At 42.8% G+C, this 20,605-nt stretch overlaps 1 protein-coding gene across 4 annotated transcripts in view; it reads left to right on the plus strand.

Annotated features, from left to right (window-relative positions):
- espn (espin) overlaps positions 1-20,605 on the plus strand; it is a 107,379-nt gene that overhangs the window by 11,075 nt on the left and 75,699 nt on the right. For all 4 annotated transcript variants that reach the window (XM_029719800.1, XM_029719799.1, XM_029719801.1 and 1 more), the window contains exons 3-5: positions 13,184-13,370; positions 14,444-14,626; positions 18,699-18,830. In XM_029719800.1, the coding sequence (XP_029575660.1) occupies positions 13,184-13,370; positions 14,444-14,626; positions 18,699-18,830 (502 nt within the window). The remainder of the gene's footprint in view (positions 1-13,183; positions 13,371-14,443; positions 14,627-18,698; positions 18,831-20,605) is intronic.

The raw sequence follows: 20,605 nt of genomic DNA on the forward strand, positions 1-20,605 counted from the left end.
GGCAAAAGGCAGAAGCCTGCTCATATGTTTTGGTAATTTGCATCACGCAATGTCTTGTCTTGCATGCCTTGCAAATTCACCAAGTAGTCTAAAGTTCACCTCTTCCTCTGGTTTTATTTGAATTACACAACTTCCCCAGGCCTTTAAAGCCTATCGGCTGTAACACGGAATATAATTTGTTTTGTGATAACTGAACTGTGATTTGAATTAAGGTGCGGGGGGGGGGGAGGACAAAAAATGTTGTTTTTCAGTTAGGGATTTTTCTTAACGTAAAGGATCCCAACTTCATTTAAATGTTTTAACGTTTAAACGTTCACACCACTAATCCACACACAGGGTTTATGTAGCTAACCCTGACAGGATTTTGGGATGTTTGAGTGCTATTTATTTCTTATTTTACTGTGATTTAATCGTTACTAACATTTAAAGTTAACCCAAATAGGAGTCCCAACCTCAATCACCCTAACCAATGCCAAGCATTACTTCACAACCCAATATTTGTCCTTGTGTTAACACTTTCCCTGCTCCTAACTCTCACCTCTACTATGAACTTTTTCCTAAGGCTCAACTTAACACTAACAACTAACACTACCTAGACAATAAGGGCCCGTTCAGATTCACTAGACTTGTTACCAGCGGCAGTCTCGTCAACCACCAGATAAAAAAAATAGTGTTGACATTAGCTACACTTACCGTGGCTTCGGCAACGCTACTAAAGACACTGATAACTGCAAGCTACGTGGTACACAATCTTTTCAAGCCATTTTGGGCCATGCTATATGATGGCTGTAGTTTTCAGCACGTATACAGGGGCACACAGCGTCAAACGAGCCGAGCACTTGCTCAAGTCCGGACCGTGGAATCTATTTTCAACATTACCCGTTACTGTTTCTTCAGGGAGTAACAAAGATGAAGTAATGTCATCGCTGAATTCACGCTGTGTTTGCTATTTCATGCAGCTACCGAATAGAAAGCCACCGAATACAATTCACACACGTCATGCGTATCAATATATTTAGGCATGATCATTGATCATACTGACCTGAAGTATTGGTTAGCATCAGTCACAGAAAAGGGATGGGGAAAGGGTAGGCTAGACTCAGTTAATCTGATTTTGTTCATGAAACGCAAATCATTCATCTCTGATTGACAGTATACAGGTATTATTGCATGTTTACTAACCAATCGCAGTGAAATTAGATACAATTTAGTCATGATCAGTTTCATATTTCATTCAGTTAAGTTTTTAGATTGGCTTGATAGCGGCGTTGATGTTGTTGGTTGGCTAGCAAGCAAAACTTGACGTTACATATCATTCACTTTAGCGCAAACTTGCCCAGCCACTTGGTAGCTAGCTATCGTTAGTTCAAATAAAACAAAATTATGTACTAGTATGAAATTGCAATTGTAGACTATAAAGTATAAACTCACCATAATGATGTCGGTGAAGAAGTTATGAGTGAGGTCCCAGGTGGCAGGTCCTGCAATTCACCAGACAGTCCTTGCACTTAGAATACCACTGCCATCTTGACGTATAGCACTGCCCACTTCGTGAAATGGCATGAGATAGTGTGTCTACCTGCACACCTCTAGTACTGTAAATCTCACAGTAGACAGTTTGGAAGAATCCTATAAGAACAGCATCTAAACCATTAAAAACTTCAATAATACAACATGAAATACAGATACACCAATTCACAAGCATGTGCAGACATTTTAAGATTGTTTATTTTTCCATTTGCAAACTCAAATTACAGAACGAGTCAGACACAGCTAGCTAGGTAACAACATTATGACTAGTTTACCACTAGGGATGCACAATATATCGGTGAACATATCGAAATCAGACGATATTAGCTAAAAATGGCAACATCGGTATCATCCGATGTCTAGTTTAACACCCCGATGTGCAAAACCGATGTCAAAGCTGACGTGCATACCTATATAGCGTAGGTACATGACGTAAGGACGCCACGTATGATTTTGCGCTATACGTGCAACACAGCATTCCTAACCTAGCCCACAATGTCTGCTGTGTGGATCGAGCGGTCATTTGAAAGAGTAACAAAATTTCAGTGAGACAACTCAAAGGCGAAATCCATTAAAGCCAAGATAATGGAATTCATTGCCCTTGACAATCAACCGTTCTCTGTCGTGGGTGATGTTAGCTTTCGCCGACTGGTCGAGCACCAGTACACACTACCAAGTGCGCTGTTTTTCAGACGTTGCCCTCCCGGAGTTACACAGTAATGGTGTCACTGCTATTAGCTTCACGACATACATTTGGTTCTTTGCGTGTCAAAAAAGATACAGTGGCACTGTCAAAGCTGTATAAAAAAGTCTGGAAACAAGTAAACACCGGCCATGAATGATGTGTTTACAATACCGCATTGGTAATTAAGCATAATTTGTTCGACCGCAACTTCTGGGCAGTGGCGGTTCTAGACCATTTCAACTGGGGGGGCCAAGCTGGGGCCAGTTGTACTGTTTTGAGGGGCCAGTTACATTAGCCGTTATTGTTGTCATGTCGTTTTCTTCACTGCATTGCAGGCATTAGCAGGCAAAAGACCATGTTCCGCATTGCCACTGTCTAATAACGGATGTAAAAAAAGAACGATAGCAAAACTTAGTTATGTAATTATTATTATTATTTCATACTCCACATTTAGGGGGGCCACAAATGCAAATCAATTTATAACATTTTTGACATGCGTTTTTCTGGATTTTTTGTTGTTATTCTGTCTCTCACTGTTCAAATAAACTTACCATTAAAATTATAGACTGATCATTTCTTTGTCAGTGGGCAAACGTACAAAATCAGCAGGGGATCAAATGCTTTTTTCCCCTCACTGTATCTATAAAGTTAGCTAGCTAACTATAGCTACTGAAACAGATGTTGTGTTATTTGACACGTCAAATAGTGTTATTTGATGTGTATCTTTTTTGACACACAAAGACCCAAATGGCATTCCATAGAAATCCTGGTTGAGAAGGAAACGACTGAACAAATAAACAACGAAACAGCACAGCAAGTAAGTGAAAGAAATAGGTTTTGATTATGTTTTACTGGTAATGGGGACATAGGTAAATACCAACAAAATTACTTTTTGGTCTGTGTGGGTGTGTGTGTGTGTGTGTGTGTGTGTGTGTGTGTGTGTGTGTGTGTGTGTGTGTGTGTGTGTAACCTTTATTTAACTAGGCAAGTCAGTTAAGAACAAATTCTTATTTACAATGACGACCCGGACGACGCTGGGCCAATTGTGTGCCGCACTATGGGACTCCCAATCACAGCCGGATGTGATACAGCCTGGATTCGAACCAGGGACTGTAGTGAAGCCTCTTGCACTGAGATGCAGTGCCTTAGACCGCTGCGTACATTTGTGTGTTAACTATTTAACTACTAGAATGCTTAAAAGGCAGCTAAAATTGTAAATATTGGTTATCGGTATCAGAGTTTTTTTGGCAAGGAAAATATTGGCTATTGGTATCGGCCAAAAATGTAATATCGGTGCATCACTAGGTACCACCAAGTCTAGTTACAGTATATACATTTTTTTACTACAGCTCTCAAATACAGAAATGCATTAACATTATCATACAGTATCATATGCATTATACAGACCTCGGTAGCAAGCTAAACAAATAATGTAGGCTATTCCTCACATAATGGAATAATGTTGCTAGCTAGCTAAACCAGTCATCTAGATTATATTACAATTTAAGCTAATTACCTCCAAAACAAACCAGGCATTGTTTTATCCTATAGTGCAAATCATTCATGTTAGCATCATTAAATGGGATGTAGCTAAGCAACTTGCGCCTGAAGACATCAGCTATTAGCTAATTCAAAGTCTAAGGAGTTGTCTCACTCATTGAGCTATAATGTTAGCACTCGGACGCCAGGGTTTTTTCTGGATCAAAAAGGGGCTTAGGTGGTTGTGGCAGTGAGAGTGGCAGGGGGTGTGGCAATGGGCGCTATCGGTGGGGCAGAATTTAGAATTTCAGAGCCAATTTTCCTGCAATTCTAAGAATTGTTCAATGGAGCTGAGATAAATGTAAGTTAATTTCCTGCAATTCTACACATTTTGCCATGGAGCTTAGAGAACATCTAGCAGTTTTAAAAATAATTTCCTGCACTTCTATGCATTTTGCAATGCCCAATGCTGTTCTTTTGCTCAAACAAAAATCAATACTGTTAAATGAATTGTTTTTGGAATTTGCAATACCCCTGACTTTTTAGCTTTTATTTTGGTGATTGTTAGTTGTCAAAGATTATATAATAAAAAATACATAGGTCCATTATATTTTCTAGTCGTTTAAGTTTACACTGAAAACATTTTTCCATCCCAAAAAGTAATAATAATAATAAATAAATGAAAGAGTATATAATATTGACATGTTAAATACTTTTTACAGTTTAGACTTAGGTGTCCCGAAAAAGGGCTTAGCCAAGAGTTTCTATGGCAGAAAAATCCCTGGATGCACTTTTGCCAGCTGTTTTGTTAAGGCCACACAAACAGGATATTACTGCATTTCAAGGTAAAAGCCAAATAAAACATAAAAAAATATAAGTAAAATGTCTAGACATTTCAGCTGTTTATAAAAACATTGCTCCGCTATTAAGATTTTTACTGTAGGAGCATTTGGCTACACGAGACAATTCTGTTTACATTCGACGGCTCGGAGGGAGGTTACTGTCAAAAAAGGCTTGCCCGCGACCTCCGGAGTTGGCCCAGGAGATGGGACAATTTTGCAAGATTACTGTAAAAGGTCAAGCCGAGTGTATTTTCTCAAACTTTATTGAATCTCTTGCAGTGAGAATATACTTTAAGTGCACACTAAGACATGGCAGCCATATTTTTCTCTTAATTGGTAGCCTACTGTGGGCCTTAGATATTTCCTAAGTCAACAGGACTGCCACAGAATACTATGTTTTCACAGTTATGGGACATGTTGAGCATTTGTGGGGCATTACATGCAGATAATCATCTGCCTTAACTCATAGTTTTCCATAATAACGAAATGGTTAGCGCATAAGATTAATTAAGGCAAATAAGCCAATAACCCTAACCCATTTATAAGCATTTTTAATGACTTATTAATGAAAGCTACTGTAAAGTGATATTAAATACATTACAGAGACTCAGGCTCTGATGCATGTTTTGAATCAGTGATTTGTCTTTTGTCAACACTACGGGCTAACAAGGGATTTTCAAGAGATCACGGATGTTGCCAGGGAATCTGACACTTGCTTTTTTGGCAACAGTTGAGTAAACTAGTCACCTTCAGTTCAAATCACATGATGAAATACTTCCAAAAAGAATACGCTCAACCATGGCCAAATATGACATTTGCTGCCTTTTTTGCTGAATTGTCCTCAGGGGCTAAATGATCGATTGTCCTGGATTAATAATAATGCTGTCACATATAGGACATCCCCTGCTCATCGCTTGATTTGTCATGATAATCGTGCATTGGTTTTGTCGTGTAGAATCTAATTTGTGTGTGTGTGGACATGTGTGTGGTGTTTGTTGTGAGAGAGGTGTGTGTGTGTGTGTGTGTGTGTGTGTGTGTAATGTTATTGAATGTCGGTGCTAATCACTGTTGCACTACAGGACCCGTGGCACAGAGAGAACATGGAGCCATATGGCCTTACGATTGTCATGGACACATGCCAAGGCATTAACAACACTGAGTGCCCATGCAGGGTGTGATATTCAATCAAGGAACTGCAGTCTGTCAACATCAGTTCAATTGTGGTTAGGGTTGAGGAGAGGGTGGGAGATGGCATAAACAACATTTTGTCAATCTACACACTATACCCCATCATGACAAAGTAGAAACAGGTTTTTAGAATTTGTTGCAAATTTATAAAAAAAAAATATATAAACAGAAACACCTTATTTACATAAGTATTCAGACCCTTTGCTATGAGACTCAAAATTGAGCTCAGGTGCATCCTGTTTCCATTGATCATCCTTGAGATGTTTCTACAACTTGATTGGAGTCCAGCTGTGGTCAATTCAATTGATTGGACATGATTTGTAAAGGCACACACCTGTCTATATAAGGTCCCACAGTTGACAGTGCATGTCAGAGCAAAATCCAAGCCATAGAAGGAATTGTCTGTAGAGCTCTGAGACAGGATTGTGTCGAGGCACAGATCTAGGGAAGAGTACCAAAAAATGTCTGCAGCATTGAAGGTCCCCAAGAACACAGTGGCCTCCATCATTCTTAAATGGAAGAAGTTTGGAACCACCAAGACTCTTCAAAGAGCTGGCCACCCACCATAAACTGAGAAATTGGGGGAGAAGGGCCTTAGTCAGGGATGTCAACCCGATCGAACATCTCTGGAGAGACCTGAAAATAGCTGTGCAGCAACGCTCCCCATCCAACCTGACAGAGCTTGAGAGGATCTGCAGAGAAGAATGAGAGAAACTCCCCAAATACAGGTGTGCCAAGCTTATAGCGTCATACCCAAGAAGACTCAAAGCTTTAATTGCTGCCAAAGCTGCTTCAACAAAGTACTGAGTAAAGGTTCTGAATACTTATGTAAACGTGATATTGCAGTTTTCATATTTAATACTCTTTTTGCTTTGTCATTATGGGGTATTGTGTGTAGATTGATGAGGGGAAAAACGATTTAATGTATTTTAGAATAAGGCTGTAACGTAACAAAATGTGGAAGAAGTCAAGGGGTCTGACTACTTTCCGAATGCACTGTATATGAAGAGCATGTTTGCAGAACATAGAGAGAACAGTGTAATATTTGAGCCTATAGCCTAACCAATAGATAAGCAATGGGAATCAAGGCTGTCCAATGGGACTGTTCTGTTCACTTCAACATGCGGCACAGATCACTCACCTCTGCCATAAACCTATAGAAATAAGCTGATAAAATAAATAAAAATTAAAAAGTATGATCTCTAAGAGTGAGAGTGACAATAATGACCCCTAAATGGCTGAAGAGGTGGAGTCTGAGGGCTATAGGCTAGTGTTCTGGCCTTGGTGTTGGAGTTTGGGGCCTACCTACCAGGGACTCCAGTGTTGTCTAGGTGCAACCCAGACAGGTGCGTAGCTCCTGAATCTTTAATTGGCCCCAGAGAGGTGGCTGTGTCTGATAGCATTGCTCCATTCACTCCTGCCTCTTCCCTTCCCCCACCCCTCATGCTATTTACCGCTGCAGCCATGGTGACACACAGTAGCGAACCAGCGATAAGCTAATGAGGGAAAACAATACAGGCATGAAGAAGGGGACCGCTTTCTAGTCGTCTCTGGCATTGTTTAGCCGAGGCCTTTTGCTCTGGGGAGATAGCATTGTTATGTCACGGTTTATTATACGACGTAGAACAGAATGTTATCTTATGGATTTCAAAGGGTAATTGGCCTGTTTGACAGCTGTTACCTTAGCCCTCAGAAATCACAAGGGAGGCAACCCCTCACAAGGGAAGCATTTCTCCTTTATCATACGACACTGTTCCTTCATTTATTTTTATTGAGCACTAGTTAGCGGAATGTAAAAAGCTACATTCAGCATCATGCTTTAGCCCGCTATAGTTTCCCTTTCCTGTTGGTAGTAATCCGACTTAGCTAGCTGCACAGAATGTGGTAAGGATTGGATTTGTTTGGAGTACTTTATTACAGATGGATGGTTTCAAGGCCTTGGAAACCCACATGCTAAACATTTGCTCAATTTACAGTGCAGAAAAAAACATCAAAGGCCCTAGAATCCATTCCACAGATCCCCTTTAAAGCCCTTCGATGATTGACTTCAAGGCAAGCCATCAGTTAGGCTGACCATTCTAAAACTGTACGGTGAAATCGTCAATCTACATCACAGTTCTGACAGCACAACAATCCGTGGGAAGTGTTCCATTGTTTAGCCTAATATTGTACTGTGTTTTCACAAAAAGGATTACTAAAGTTATACAACTGTTTTGTGAAATGGCCGTTTAGTTGTGGTAACTTAGTTAGCTGTCAACTGTTTGTCTGGACAAGAAGTCAGTTCAGTCAGGCACTCCTCTGCAGCTATGAAGTGAAGCCAATTTTATTTTACCTTTATTTAACTAGGCAAGTCAGTTAAGAACATATTCTTATTTACAATGACAGCCTAGGAACAGTGGGTTAACTGCCTTGTTCAGGGGCAGAACGACAGATATTTACCTTGTCAGCTCAGGGATTCGATCTAGCAACCTTTCGGTTACTAGTCCAACGCTCTAACTACTAAGCTACCTGCCGCCCCGACAGGTAGCCTAGTGTGAGGTGTGTGTGAGCCTAGTGTAATGTGAGGTGTGATCAACAGTCAACATGCCAAGTTCTCAGCTGTCAGCAGTGTGCTGCTCATGAGGCTATGTCTGTCTGTCTTTTGTGGTAGAAAATGGGGATAGGGATGCAGGACTGACGCAGATTAAGTTCCTAGACAATGGTCACCAAATGTATGGGCCTGGGCTCAAAGGGCTGAATCTGTGAATTGTACTTCCCTGTCATCCTGTGTCTCCACAAAGCTAACAGGATGACGTGCTGTGTCGCCGCTGATAGTGCTGCTGGAACATAAAGAAAACAGGCGACGAACTGGCAATAAACCTCAGCGAGATGGTTGCACAGACTCACAGAGAAAGAAGGAACATGTTATGCAATCAATTACCACAGATTAAGAGCTTTGCCAGGGCTTAATTGCAGCATGGGGTCAAAAGGGGTGGGGCGACTGCTGCCGACTGAGGGCCATAAAATCTACTTTTGAGACATTATAGATGCCCAAGTGTCATGGTGGGTGAACTTTCAGCAGCATCTCGCTCTCTCTGGGTCTAAAGTAGGGGTAGGCAGCCCTGTTCCTGGAGTGCCGCGGGTACTGCAAGATTTTGTACCAACTAGGCACCACATCTGACTAATTTAGCTAATTTATCAGTTCAATGATTGCCTAAATTCAACACACCTGGTCTTCCAGGTCGGTTAAGTGAAAAACATGAAGTGCCTGCGGCACTCCAGGGTTGCCTACCCCTGCTTTAGACCCAGAGAGCGAGATGCTGCTGAAAGTTCACCCACCGTGGCACTCGGGCATCTAGAACGTCTCAAGTATATTTAGAGTGTAGGATTTGGATTAGCATAATGCACTCCCACTTTTCCCACATTCCTTTTCCATGCTATATTTTCTGCCTAGCCAATTATAGTAGATGGATATTTAGCGCAACTCTGTTAGGGTCATTGTTAGGGTCAAAGGAGGCATAAGTTGAAGGTTAAAAGCTATTTTGGGGGGGGGAATTAGAATCTTTAGCTTTCTCCGAATATATCTTGTTGAGTCTAGCAATGTATTGTTGTGTCTGGATTCATCCAAGTCTGTAAACTGTTATTGATGTTGTTTATCAAAAAACTAATATATACAGTCCCATCTCAAATTATTGGCACCCTTGATAAAGATGAGCAAAAAACACTATAAAATAAATAATAAAAATACTGAGCTATATTGTATGCTCAACAAATGGAAAATTATTTTATGCTTTTACAATTACTCAGAAAAAGAGATTGTTTAACAAGTAAAAAAAAAATCTCAAAGATAGGTGTCACAATTATTGCCCCTGTTTTCAATACTCTGGCACCCTCCCCTTTCGAGGATAACGGCACTGAGCCTTCAAAAAAACGAGATTGGTGAACACATTGGGATGGATATAGACCATTACTCCATACAGAATTTTTCCATATCCTTTATGCTTTGGTCTGCGCTTATGGACTGCCCTCTTCAATTCAAACTAGAGGTTTTCGATGTGGTTCAAGTCCGGATACTGAGATGGCCATAGCAAAATTGTGATTTTTTTTTGGGCCAATTAACATTTCTTTGTGGATTTTGATGTGTTCTTGGGGTTATTGTCTTGCTGTAAGATCCACTTGCGCCCAAGTTTCAGCCTCCTGGCAGAGGCAACCAAGTTCTTGTCTAAAATGTCCTGGGAATTTTTTTGTTACTAACAACCTCATGCTAATCACATTAGCCTATGTTAGCTCAAATCAAATTTATTTGTCACATACACATGGTTAGCAGATGTTAATGCGAGTGTAGTGAAATGCTTGTGCTTCTAGTTCCGACCGTGCAGTAATATCTAACAAGTAGTATAACCTAACAATTTCACAACAACTACCTTATACACACAAGTGTAAAGGAATGAATACGAATATGTACATAAAAATATATAAATGAGTGATGCCCGAACGACATAGGCAAGATGCAGTAGATGGTATAGAGTACAGTATATACATATGAGATGAGTAATGTAGGGTATGTAAGCGTTATATAAAGTGGCTAGTGATAAATTGATTACATCAATTTTTCCATTATTAAAGTGGCTAGAGTTGAGTGAGTATGTTGGCAGCAGCCACTCAATGTTAGTGATGGCTGTTCAACAGTCTGATGGCCTTGAGATAGAAGCTGTTTTTCAGTCTCTCGGTCCCCGCTATGATGCACCTGTACTGACCTCGCCTTCTGGATGATAGCGGGGTGAACAGGCAGTGGTTGTTGTCCTTGATGATCTTTTTGGCCTTCCTTTCGGGTGGTGTAGGTGTCCTGGAGGGCAGGTAGTTTGCACCCGGTGATGCGTTGTGCAGACCTCACTACCCTCTGGAGAGCCTTATGGTTATGGGCGGAGCAGCTGGTGATACAGCCCGACAGGATGCTCTCGATTGTGCATCTGTAAAAGTTTGTGAGTGTTTTTGGTGACAAGCCAAATTTCTTCAGCCTCCGGCGCTGCTGCGCCTTCTTCACCACGCTGTCTGTGTGGGTGGACCAATTCAGTTTGTCCGTGATGTGTACGCCGAGGAACTTAAAACTTTCCACCCTCTCCACTACTGTCTCGTCAATGTAGATAGGGGGCTGCTCCCTCTGCTGTTTCCTGAAGTCCACGATCATCTCCTTTGTTTTGTTGACATTGAGTGTGAGGTTATTTTCCTGACACCACACTCCGAGGGACCTCACCTCCTCCTTCCTGTAGGCCGTCTCGTCGTTGTTGGTAATCAAGCCTACCACTGTAGTGTCGTCTGCAAACTTGATGATTGAGTTGGAGGCGTGCATGGCCACGCAGTCATGGGTGAACAGGGAGGGGGAACACTGATCCCATAGAGGTTAAACTGAGATGAATTTTAAAATGTAGAATGTTAATGCAGATGTGATTTTGTTTGATTTTATTTCTAAGAATCTTTAGGTGTGCCAGTACTTTTGACCCATCTTTTTGAGGAAAAAAAGTATTGCTTAAACAAAATCGCTTTCCAAATTAATATAGTTTTCCAATTTTTTGGATCATTCGATACAGCTCAGTATACATTTTTTCGTCATCTTTATCAAGGGTGCCAATAATTTTCTATGTGATTTTATCTGTTGACTGTATGAGGGTGCAGATAACAGTAAGCTAGAAAAAAACAAAATAGTAACACCTAATAATTGTTGAAAATGTAAGTCATTTTACATTATTTTGGGTGGGGGGGGGTGTATGCTGGTTACAGTATGTAATTTCTTCAGTCCTCTGTAACACTATGGAGGAAAACTTTTCTCGTCATGAGTCACTTAATTATTTAAACAAGAAAAGCCACTGAGAACGCAATCAGCTTTTATCAGGCAAGAAGCCTATTAGTGTGACAACATCACTTACTTTGCTAATAATGAAGATAAGATTGCCCTTTGTTACATACGCTGAACGTGGAGGAGGGGAGAATGGTGTGTATTGTATCCAGTAATAGTGGAGGCAATTTCAAGTTGACAAGTTACAGACGAACAAAATAGCTTGTGTGCGTGTTTTTGTTGAGGGTGTGTGGGACGGGGTATCATCTATTGTCACACTTTGTATTTCTACCCTCGCACAAAGACAAGCCTCTTTATTAAACCCTTCTGAAATCTACACCTGTACTCCTAAAGCAATTCCTTTAGTGGAGTACCTGAGTCTGTGTAGGCTAAAGCTCAGTAGTCACCCTTGTCATGAAGCATCTCACAAGAGCACATAGACACCTTGATGCAGTTTCTATCCAGTGTTAAGGTGTATTTGAGGGGATTTGTGTGTTGCGTCAATGTTTGCATGTTAGTGTCAGGCCCTTTCCATAAACATACTGTATGTTGCGCACCCTCTCCAGACCCCAGGATGCAGGAGAGCTCCGGCCCGCTTTAGTTACACTCATGAATAATGCAGCCACCTGCCTACTTCCTGATGATAGAACTGCAGATTAGGTCCCCTTCCTGTGGTGAAATATTTAAAAGGCACTTGTTTTTACCTGAAACCTCGCCCCAAATGCACCCCAAGGATGCCCCGTTGGTCACGCCTAAGATTTTGGGGCTTTGTCATATTTTCAAGAAACAAAACAAAGGAAAGGAGGTGTTACTTAAGGTGTTACGTTTTGGATCCAGGAAACGTCTACATCGTCCAAATATAGCTTTAGTAACAACCTCGACTCAGTCGAGTAAGTTGTTGGCTTGGGTTCTAACTGCCGTCTTTTTCCGTGAGGGGAAACTGGGTGCAATTGTGTTTGGTTTGAGGGGAGATACCCCTCCCCTTCTACCTCTTTTCCTCCCTCCCTTTGGCCTGTCACCACTTACTGCCGCCTGGTTAACCCTGAGGTAGTGAGGAACAGAACCAGCAGAGTAGTAAGCCTCTTACTGGACTCATTGCCCGCTTGTCAGTCAGTGTCCAAATAAAGCAAGGCTATATGGGATTTAGAGGGGAAGCACTTCACTTCACTCCTTGAACTCCCTCTGTGACTAGGAGATCTGGGGCAAGCAGAGGCATTGTCATTGGATGGGGCAAAGAATTCTCCACTGCCAAGTTGGCCTTTGAGGAACGGGGAGAACAGGGAGGGCGGAGTTTGGCTCCAGGGGGTGGAGTTGGCTCGATGTGCTAATCAGAATACCCCTCCCAGTCATGGCTACTTGGACTGGAGCCTCATGGAAAGGATCCTTAAGGTGGCAACTCGGACCGAGCTTATTCCAAGGGCTGTTATGAAGTTATGTTGACCTGTCAGTGATTAGATTAGTTTGGGTATAAAGAAAACCTCCTAGAATAACATTACTGCCCAATGTTAGCAACCGGACACATGTTTATACACTCTTCTTGGCTAACCCAAAGTAGTTATGTTGTTCAAGAATCACAATGTAATAACATGGTAATTAATTAAATAAAGCTGAATACAGGTCTGTTATTTATTTCTTATTCTCTTTTAGTGTTGTCAATTCCCAAACAAAGAATGGTGCCACACCCCTATACCTGGCCTGCCAGGAAGGTCACCTGGAGGTTGTCCAATACCTGGTGAAAGACTGTGTGGCGGAACCAGGGATCAGAGCCAATGACGGGATGACACCTCTGCATGCCGCCGCCCAAATGGGCCATAACACTGTCATCGTCTGGCTGGTAGGTCAATGGTCCCCACTTCATGCTGTCTTTTGTTATTTCTTCTACTGTATTTGTTGTACTATTTTATAGTATATTTTGGTCCTAGACAAGCGCCAAAGATATCCAGTGTGGGTGTACATTAATATCCAGTAACCATAAAGAGCCTAATTCATGGCAATAAAATGCTAATGATATGAAATGTTATTAGCAACATCAGACAACTGCAATATGCAAATGAAATACTAATATGCTTAAAGCAAAGCAATGCATTATGGTGGAAAACAAGCTATAGCTAAAGGTTTAAACGAATGTTCTAGAAGGCTAGCAGGAATGTCCTACTGGCATACACCAGCGTCACCAATAGTGGCTCGCTTGCAGGCTAACATGTGGTAGCGTAGCACACATGTGGCAAGCAACAAAAAAGATAATGCTGGCAAGCAAGATTTATTGTATAACAGAAATTGCGTAAAACTGCTAGTCCAATGATTGTGCTTGAAATGTGCTCTTCAGTACATAGGCATAAATAACCAATATAGTTTTATAGTTCTTGCATTTGTAATACTCTAATTGTATGGGTAATGAATATTACAAACGGGAAAAAGCAGCTCCAGCTAGGAAACATGGCTAACGCCAATTAGTAAACTTAGCTAACGGCAGCATGCTAACAAAATGTCACCATTCAAACTCCTCTTCCCTGGAACAATAGTTCAAAAGTTATTAACTTACTTTTTTTCATGAACACGTTGGACTGGTTTCTTTGGTTGGGTTTAAGAACAATTAGGTGAGCTGTCTGAAGGTGTTTCCAGGAAAGACACTGAATAGAGACTCTGGGAATTAAGAACAGTGGGCCTATTACTGTATAATTTCAGACACTGATCGGTTTGTCCCACCTGCAATAGCAGACATCGGAGGTTACTCACGTAACCACGGTTCTAATGAACTAAGCTCCGCATTCAGTTGACACATTTTTTGTTTAATTTTCGAAATACACCGTGGGCCGCTTCTACAGTAATTGGCTGGTGGGCTGGATCTGGCCCGCGGGCCGTAGTTTGCCTCTGTCTGGTTTAACCTCTACTGTTGTCCCATTGCAGGTGAGTTTCACAGAGATCAGCCTGTCCGACCGGGATGGTGACGGTGCCACGGCTATGCACTTTGCCGCCAGCCGTGGCCACGCCAAGGTGCTCAGTTGGCTGCTGCTGCACGGCGGCGAGATCATCACCGACAGCTGGGGCGGAACGCCGCTACACGACGCCGCCGAGAACGGGGAGCTGGAGGTGTGTGTGTTTGTGTGTTGGTTGCCAGTTTTTAATGCGCTACCGTATAGATGACACCGGAGGGATGGCTGCTGTTTAATTGGCTCTTAACCAATCATTTTTTCGCATTGTTTAACTTATTTTGTACATCTTATGACTGAAAAGAGCTTCTGGACATCAGAACAGCGATTACTCACCTCGAATTGGACGATTGTTTTTATGAGTTGGACGGGAAGGATATACTCCAAACACCCGAACAGGCCCTCATCCACTGTCATTCGCTGGAGAAATAAACTGAGATTTTGCGGAAAGAGTGGCTAATCTGCCTTTGCCATCCATACCGTTAGCGAACGTTCAATCGCTGGGAAATAAATGGGATGAACTGAAAGCACGTATACCACCACAGACCGATGCTGGCACTAAAACCGCACTCAATGAGCCTTAAGAAAACAACAGGAAAACACTCATCCAGAGGTGGCACACCTAGTGGCCGAGAACTTTAATGCAGGGAAACTTCTCATTTTACCTTATTTCTATCAGCATGTTAAATGTGCAACCAGAGGGAAAAAAACTCTAGACTACCTTTACTCCACACAGAGACGCGTACAAAGCTCTCCCTCGCCCTCCATTTGGCAAATCTGACCATGATTATGTCCTCCTGATTCCTGTTTACAAGCTCAAATTTAAGCAGGAAGCGGATTCTTAGCTACAGGACTGTTTTGCTAGCACAGACTGGAATATGTTCCAGGATTCTTCCGATGGCATTGAGGAGTACACCACATCAGTCACTGGCTTCATCAATAAGTGCATCGATGACGTCATCCACACAGTGACTGTACGTACATACCCCAACCAGAAGCCATGGATTACAGGCAACATTCGCACTGAGCTAAAGGGTAGAGCTGCCGCTTTCAAGTAGCGGGACTCTAACCCAGAAGCTTATAAGAAATCCCGCTATGCCCTCCAACGAACCATCAAATAGGCAAAGCGTCAATACAGGACTAAGATCGAATCGTACTACACCGGCTCTGATGCTCGTCGGATGTGGCAGGGCTTGCAAACTATTACAGACTACAAAGCGAAGCACAGCCGAGAGCTGTCCAGTGACACGAGCCTACCAGACAAACTAAATAACTTCTATGCTCGCTTTTTCGGCAAGTAACACTGAAACATGCATGAGAGGATCAGCTGTTCCGGATGACTGTGTGATCACACTCTGCGCAGCCGATGTGAGTAAGACCTTTAAACAGGTCAACATTCACAAGGCCGCAGGGCCAGACGGATTACGAAGACGTGTACTCTGAGCATGCGCTGACCAACTGGCAAGTATCTTCACTGACATTTTCAACCTGAGTCTGTAATACCAACATGTTTCAAGCAGACCACCATAGTCCCTGTGCCCAAGAACATTAAGGTAACCTGCTAAATGACTACCGACCCGTAGCACTCACGTTTGTAGCCATGAAATGCTTTGAAAGGCTGGTCATGGCTCACACCATTATACCAGAAACCCTAGACCCACTCCAATTTGCATACCGCCCCAACAGATTCACAGATGATGCAATCTCTATTGCAGTCCACACTGCCCTTTCACACCTGGACAAAAGGAACACATATGTGAGAATGTTATTCATTGACTACAGCTCAGCGTTCAACATCATAGTGCCCTCAAAGCTCATCACTAAGCTAAGGCCCCTTGGACTAAACACCTCCCTCTGCAACTAGGTCCTGGACTTCCTGACGGGCCGCCCCCAGGTGGTAAGGGTAGGTAACAACACATCTGCCACGCTGATCCTCAACACTGGGGCCCTTCAGGGGTGCGTGCTCAGTCCCCTCCTGTACTCCCTGTTCACTCATGACTGCATGGCCAGGCACGACTCCAACACCATCATTAAGTTTGCCGATGACACAACAGTGGTAGGCCTGATCACCGACAACGACGAGACAGCCTATAGGGAGGAGGTCAGAGACCTGACCGTGTGGTGCAAGGACAACAACCTGTCCCTCAACGTGATCAAGACAAAGGAGATGATTGTGAACTACAGGAAAAGGAGGATCGAGCACGCCCCCATTCTCATCGACTGGGCTGTAGTGGAGCAGATTGAGAGCTTCAAGTTCCTTGGTGTCTACATCACCAACAAACTAACATGGTCTAAGCACACCAAGACAGTCGTGAAGGGGGCACGATTTAACCTATTCCCCCTCAGGAGACTGAAAAGATTTGGCATGGGTCCTCAGATCCTCAAAAGGTTTTACAGCTGCACCATCAAGAGCATTCTGACGGGTTGCATCACTGCCTGGTACGGCAGCTGCTCGGCCTCCGACCACAAGGCACTACAGAGGGCAGTGTGTTCGGCATAGTCACTTTAATAACTCTACCTACATGTACATTTTACCTCGACACCGGTGCCCCCGCACATTGACTCTGTACCGGTACCCCCTGTATATAGTCCTGCTATTGTTATTTACTGCTGCTCTTTAATTATTTGTTATTCTTATATTCTTATTTGTTATTCTTACATTTGTATTTTTTTTAAACTGCATTGTTGTTTAAGGGCTTGTAAGTAAGCATTTCCCTGTAAGGTCTACACCTGTTGTATTCTGTGCATGTGACAAATAAAATGTTATATGTGTATATAGGGAGTTGGTAGGTAGTGCATGACATTTGTCCACAGAACAGTCTGGGACACTGGGGACGGTTGCACCAATTGGTTGTAAAAAAAGTTGGTCTTAAATGCGTAGCTACGTCAGACTTTGTGATACAAATTTATACCTGTTGCACTAACCGAAAATAAGACTAGTCATAGCTGTCAAGCATAAACAATGCACATTCATGAGATTTGATGCTTCATAATGATGGTTTCTAGGCAGCGTCCATTACTAGGCTGTTACCAGCCTAGCCTAGCTAAGTTGAGGTGGGTGCTCATGATCACCTTGTCTAGTTTGCACATCTTAACAAGTGGATTTTTTTTTTTTTTTCATCTTTACTTGCATAGTAGCCTACTCGTCCAAAAGCCCATGACTTGCCTAATCAATTAATTGATCTCTGACTGGGCAAATAAGTGGAGGTGATGGCTCATCTATTCGTTGGCTCATCTATCATTGATCAGAAACAAACATTTAGCTTGTTAATGTAGCCTAAATCAAGTGTAGGCTATTATTTACTATTGACTCACATATATGCAACGCCAACAGCCCGCAGAGGTTGTGAAATATGAACCCGAGACTCGAATCCTTTTGAAAATATAGATTGCTATACATTTTCATGTGTTTCATGACGATCGTCCCAATTTCACACCCTACGCCTGCTTCCTACTAGGCGCTGAATTTACGCCCAGGTGGTGCAATGGGTATATTAACGGAAGTATCGTTACGACCCACTTACTGGTGTAACCGCCACCTGAAGTCTATGAGGCTGCTGATGTCACACTTGTAGCAGAGGTCAGTGACTGGCAGGATCTGTAGGAGGGGACAAGACAATGGGTCAATGGGTTTAGACACCATATGGGGCTGTGAAGCATGCGTGCGCTTACACAGTACACTCCCATTAGAGATCGCAATCTGCAGCGGTTGACATTAGCTGGTTGACTCGTAAGTTGACTCGTACGTGTTGTGGTGTTTGGCCGATGAGAGTAAAGCCCATATCAGCTTACAACCATTAGCAGGCCCAGGAAGATCTACTGTATTTCTTTTTTTAAAAGGTATTTTTGAAGAGTTCAAGTATTTGAAAGATGGGGAAGATAGGGGGAGGGTGAGTCAAAGGGCAGTGGGCCATACTGTATGTGATGAGAGGGGGTAGGAAGGGAGAGAGGCTAGTCAAGACACCAAGGGGATGGGAATAATGAACAGGTAACTTCATACAAGTACAGAAACTTGCCAAGTGAGAGCGGCAAGTTGAGATTGTCTCCCTTTCTTAGGTTAGACGCCTCACAGCTGTTGTGAGAACTCTCTTTACAACATCCCACACAGTTCTTTTTGTGACGAGCTGACCTCTGTCTTTGTCTCTCTCATTGTCTCTTTCTTCCTCTGTCTCTTTTTCGTGTTTTTGTCTCACTCTCACTCTCCTTCTCCCTGCTCTCTCTTTCTCTCTCAGTGTTGTCAGATCCTGGTGGTTAACGGCGTGGACCTGGGCATACGGGACCAGGACGGCTTCTCCGCGGCCGACCTGGCAGAGTACAACGGGCACGCCCAGTGTGCCAAGTACCTGCGCAATGTGGAGAACATGGTGAGAGACACGGGATGTATTCATTAGGACACACAGTAGCAAAAGCAGAAAGAGCGGGGGAGAGATGGAAATGGGGGAGGGGGAGGGGTGAGACGGGTTTCCCACAAACCTTGGGGAGTCTCAGAAGTGTTTATTTTTTCTCATGCCACCCACAAGGGCCATGCCAGGCAGAGAAGGTAAATAGCAGTAATTGTCATTAGTGGAGAGACCAGTGTCAGTCGGTGGACATGCTGGCTCCTGTGGCTACAGTTCCCACATTCACAATGTGTTGTGTCATCACAGGCTCCCTGTGAAAGGAGTTCACGTGGTGTGTTATGGGAAAGCAATAAGAGGGTATGAGCCCTAGTTTAGAAGAGGGGAGAGTACTATCACCACAAGGCTAGTTGGGTTCTCGCCACTGTCCGTGGGATGTTGACATTTTTAGGCCGTTTTCATTTGTTCCAAGATTTTGTTATGAACACCGGCTCTTTCCATGTCATAGACCGTACAGGTGACTCCAGCTGAATGCTATGATCCCTTATTAACATAATTTGTTTGATCCACTTCAGTCAGTGTACACTGCATTCGGAATGTATTCAGACCCCTTCACTTTTTCCACATTTTGTTACGGTACAGCCTTATTCTAAAATGGATTTAAATTGTCCCGTCCCCCCACCATCATTCTACACAGAATACCCTATAATAAGAAAGCAAAAAACGGGTTTAGTTTTGTTTGCAAATTTATTACAAAAAAAATACATTCACGTAAGTATTCAGACCCTTTATTCAGTACTTTGTTGAAGCACCATTGGCAGCGATTACAGCCTCGACTCCTCTTGGGTATGATGCTACAAGCTTGGCACACCTGTATTTGGGGAGTTTCTCCCATTCTTCTCTGCAGATCCTCTCACGCTCTGTCAGGTTGAATGGGGAACGTCTCTGCACCGCTATTTTCCGGTCTCTCCAGCGATGTTCGATTGGGTTCAAGTCCGGGGTCTGGCTGGGGCCACTCAAGGACATTCAGAGACTTGTCCCGAAGCCTCTCTTGCATTGTTTTGGCTGTGTGGTTAGGGTCGTTGTCCTGTTGGAAGTTGAACCTTTGCCCCAGTCTGAGGTCCTGAGCGCTCTGGAGCAGGTTTTTATCAAGGATCTCTCTGTACTTTGCTCCGTCATCTTTCCCTCGATCCGGACTAGTCTCCCAGTCCCTGCCGCTGAAAAACATCTTATAGATGACCTGGAGCCAGTGGGTTTGGCGATGGATAAGAAGCGAAAGCTAGCCAACGAGAGCATACAGGTCGCAGTGGCGGGTAGTACAGTTGAAGGCAGAAGTTTACATACACTTAGGTTGGAGTCATTAAAACTTGATTTTCAACCATTCCACAAATGTCTTGTTAACAAACTATAGTTTTGGCAAGTCGGTTAGGACATCTACTTTGTGCATGACACAAGTGATTTTTCCAACAATTGTTTACAGACAGATTATTTCACTTATAACTCACTATCACAATTCCAGTAGGTCAGAAGTTTACATACACTAAGTTGACTGTGCCTTTAAACAGCTTGGAAAATTCCAGAAAATGATGTCATGGCTTTAGAAGCTTCTGATAGGCTAATTGACATCATTTGAGTCAATTGGAGGTGTACCTGTGGATGTATTTCAAGGTCTACCTTCAAACTCAGTGCCTCTTTGCTTGACATCATGGGAAAATCAAAAGAAATCAGCCCAAAAAATGTAGATCTCCACAAGTCTGGTTCATCCTTGGGAGCAATTTCCATACACCTGAAGGTACCACGTT

Source organism: Salmo trutta, chromosome 28 (genome assembly GCF_901001165.1).
Source record: "Salmo trutta chromosome 28, fSalTru1.1, whole genome shotgun sequence".
NCBI lineage: Eukaryota > Metazoa > Chordata > Actinopteri > Salmoniformes > Salmonidae > Salmo > Salmo trutta.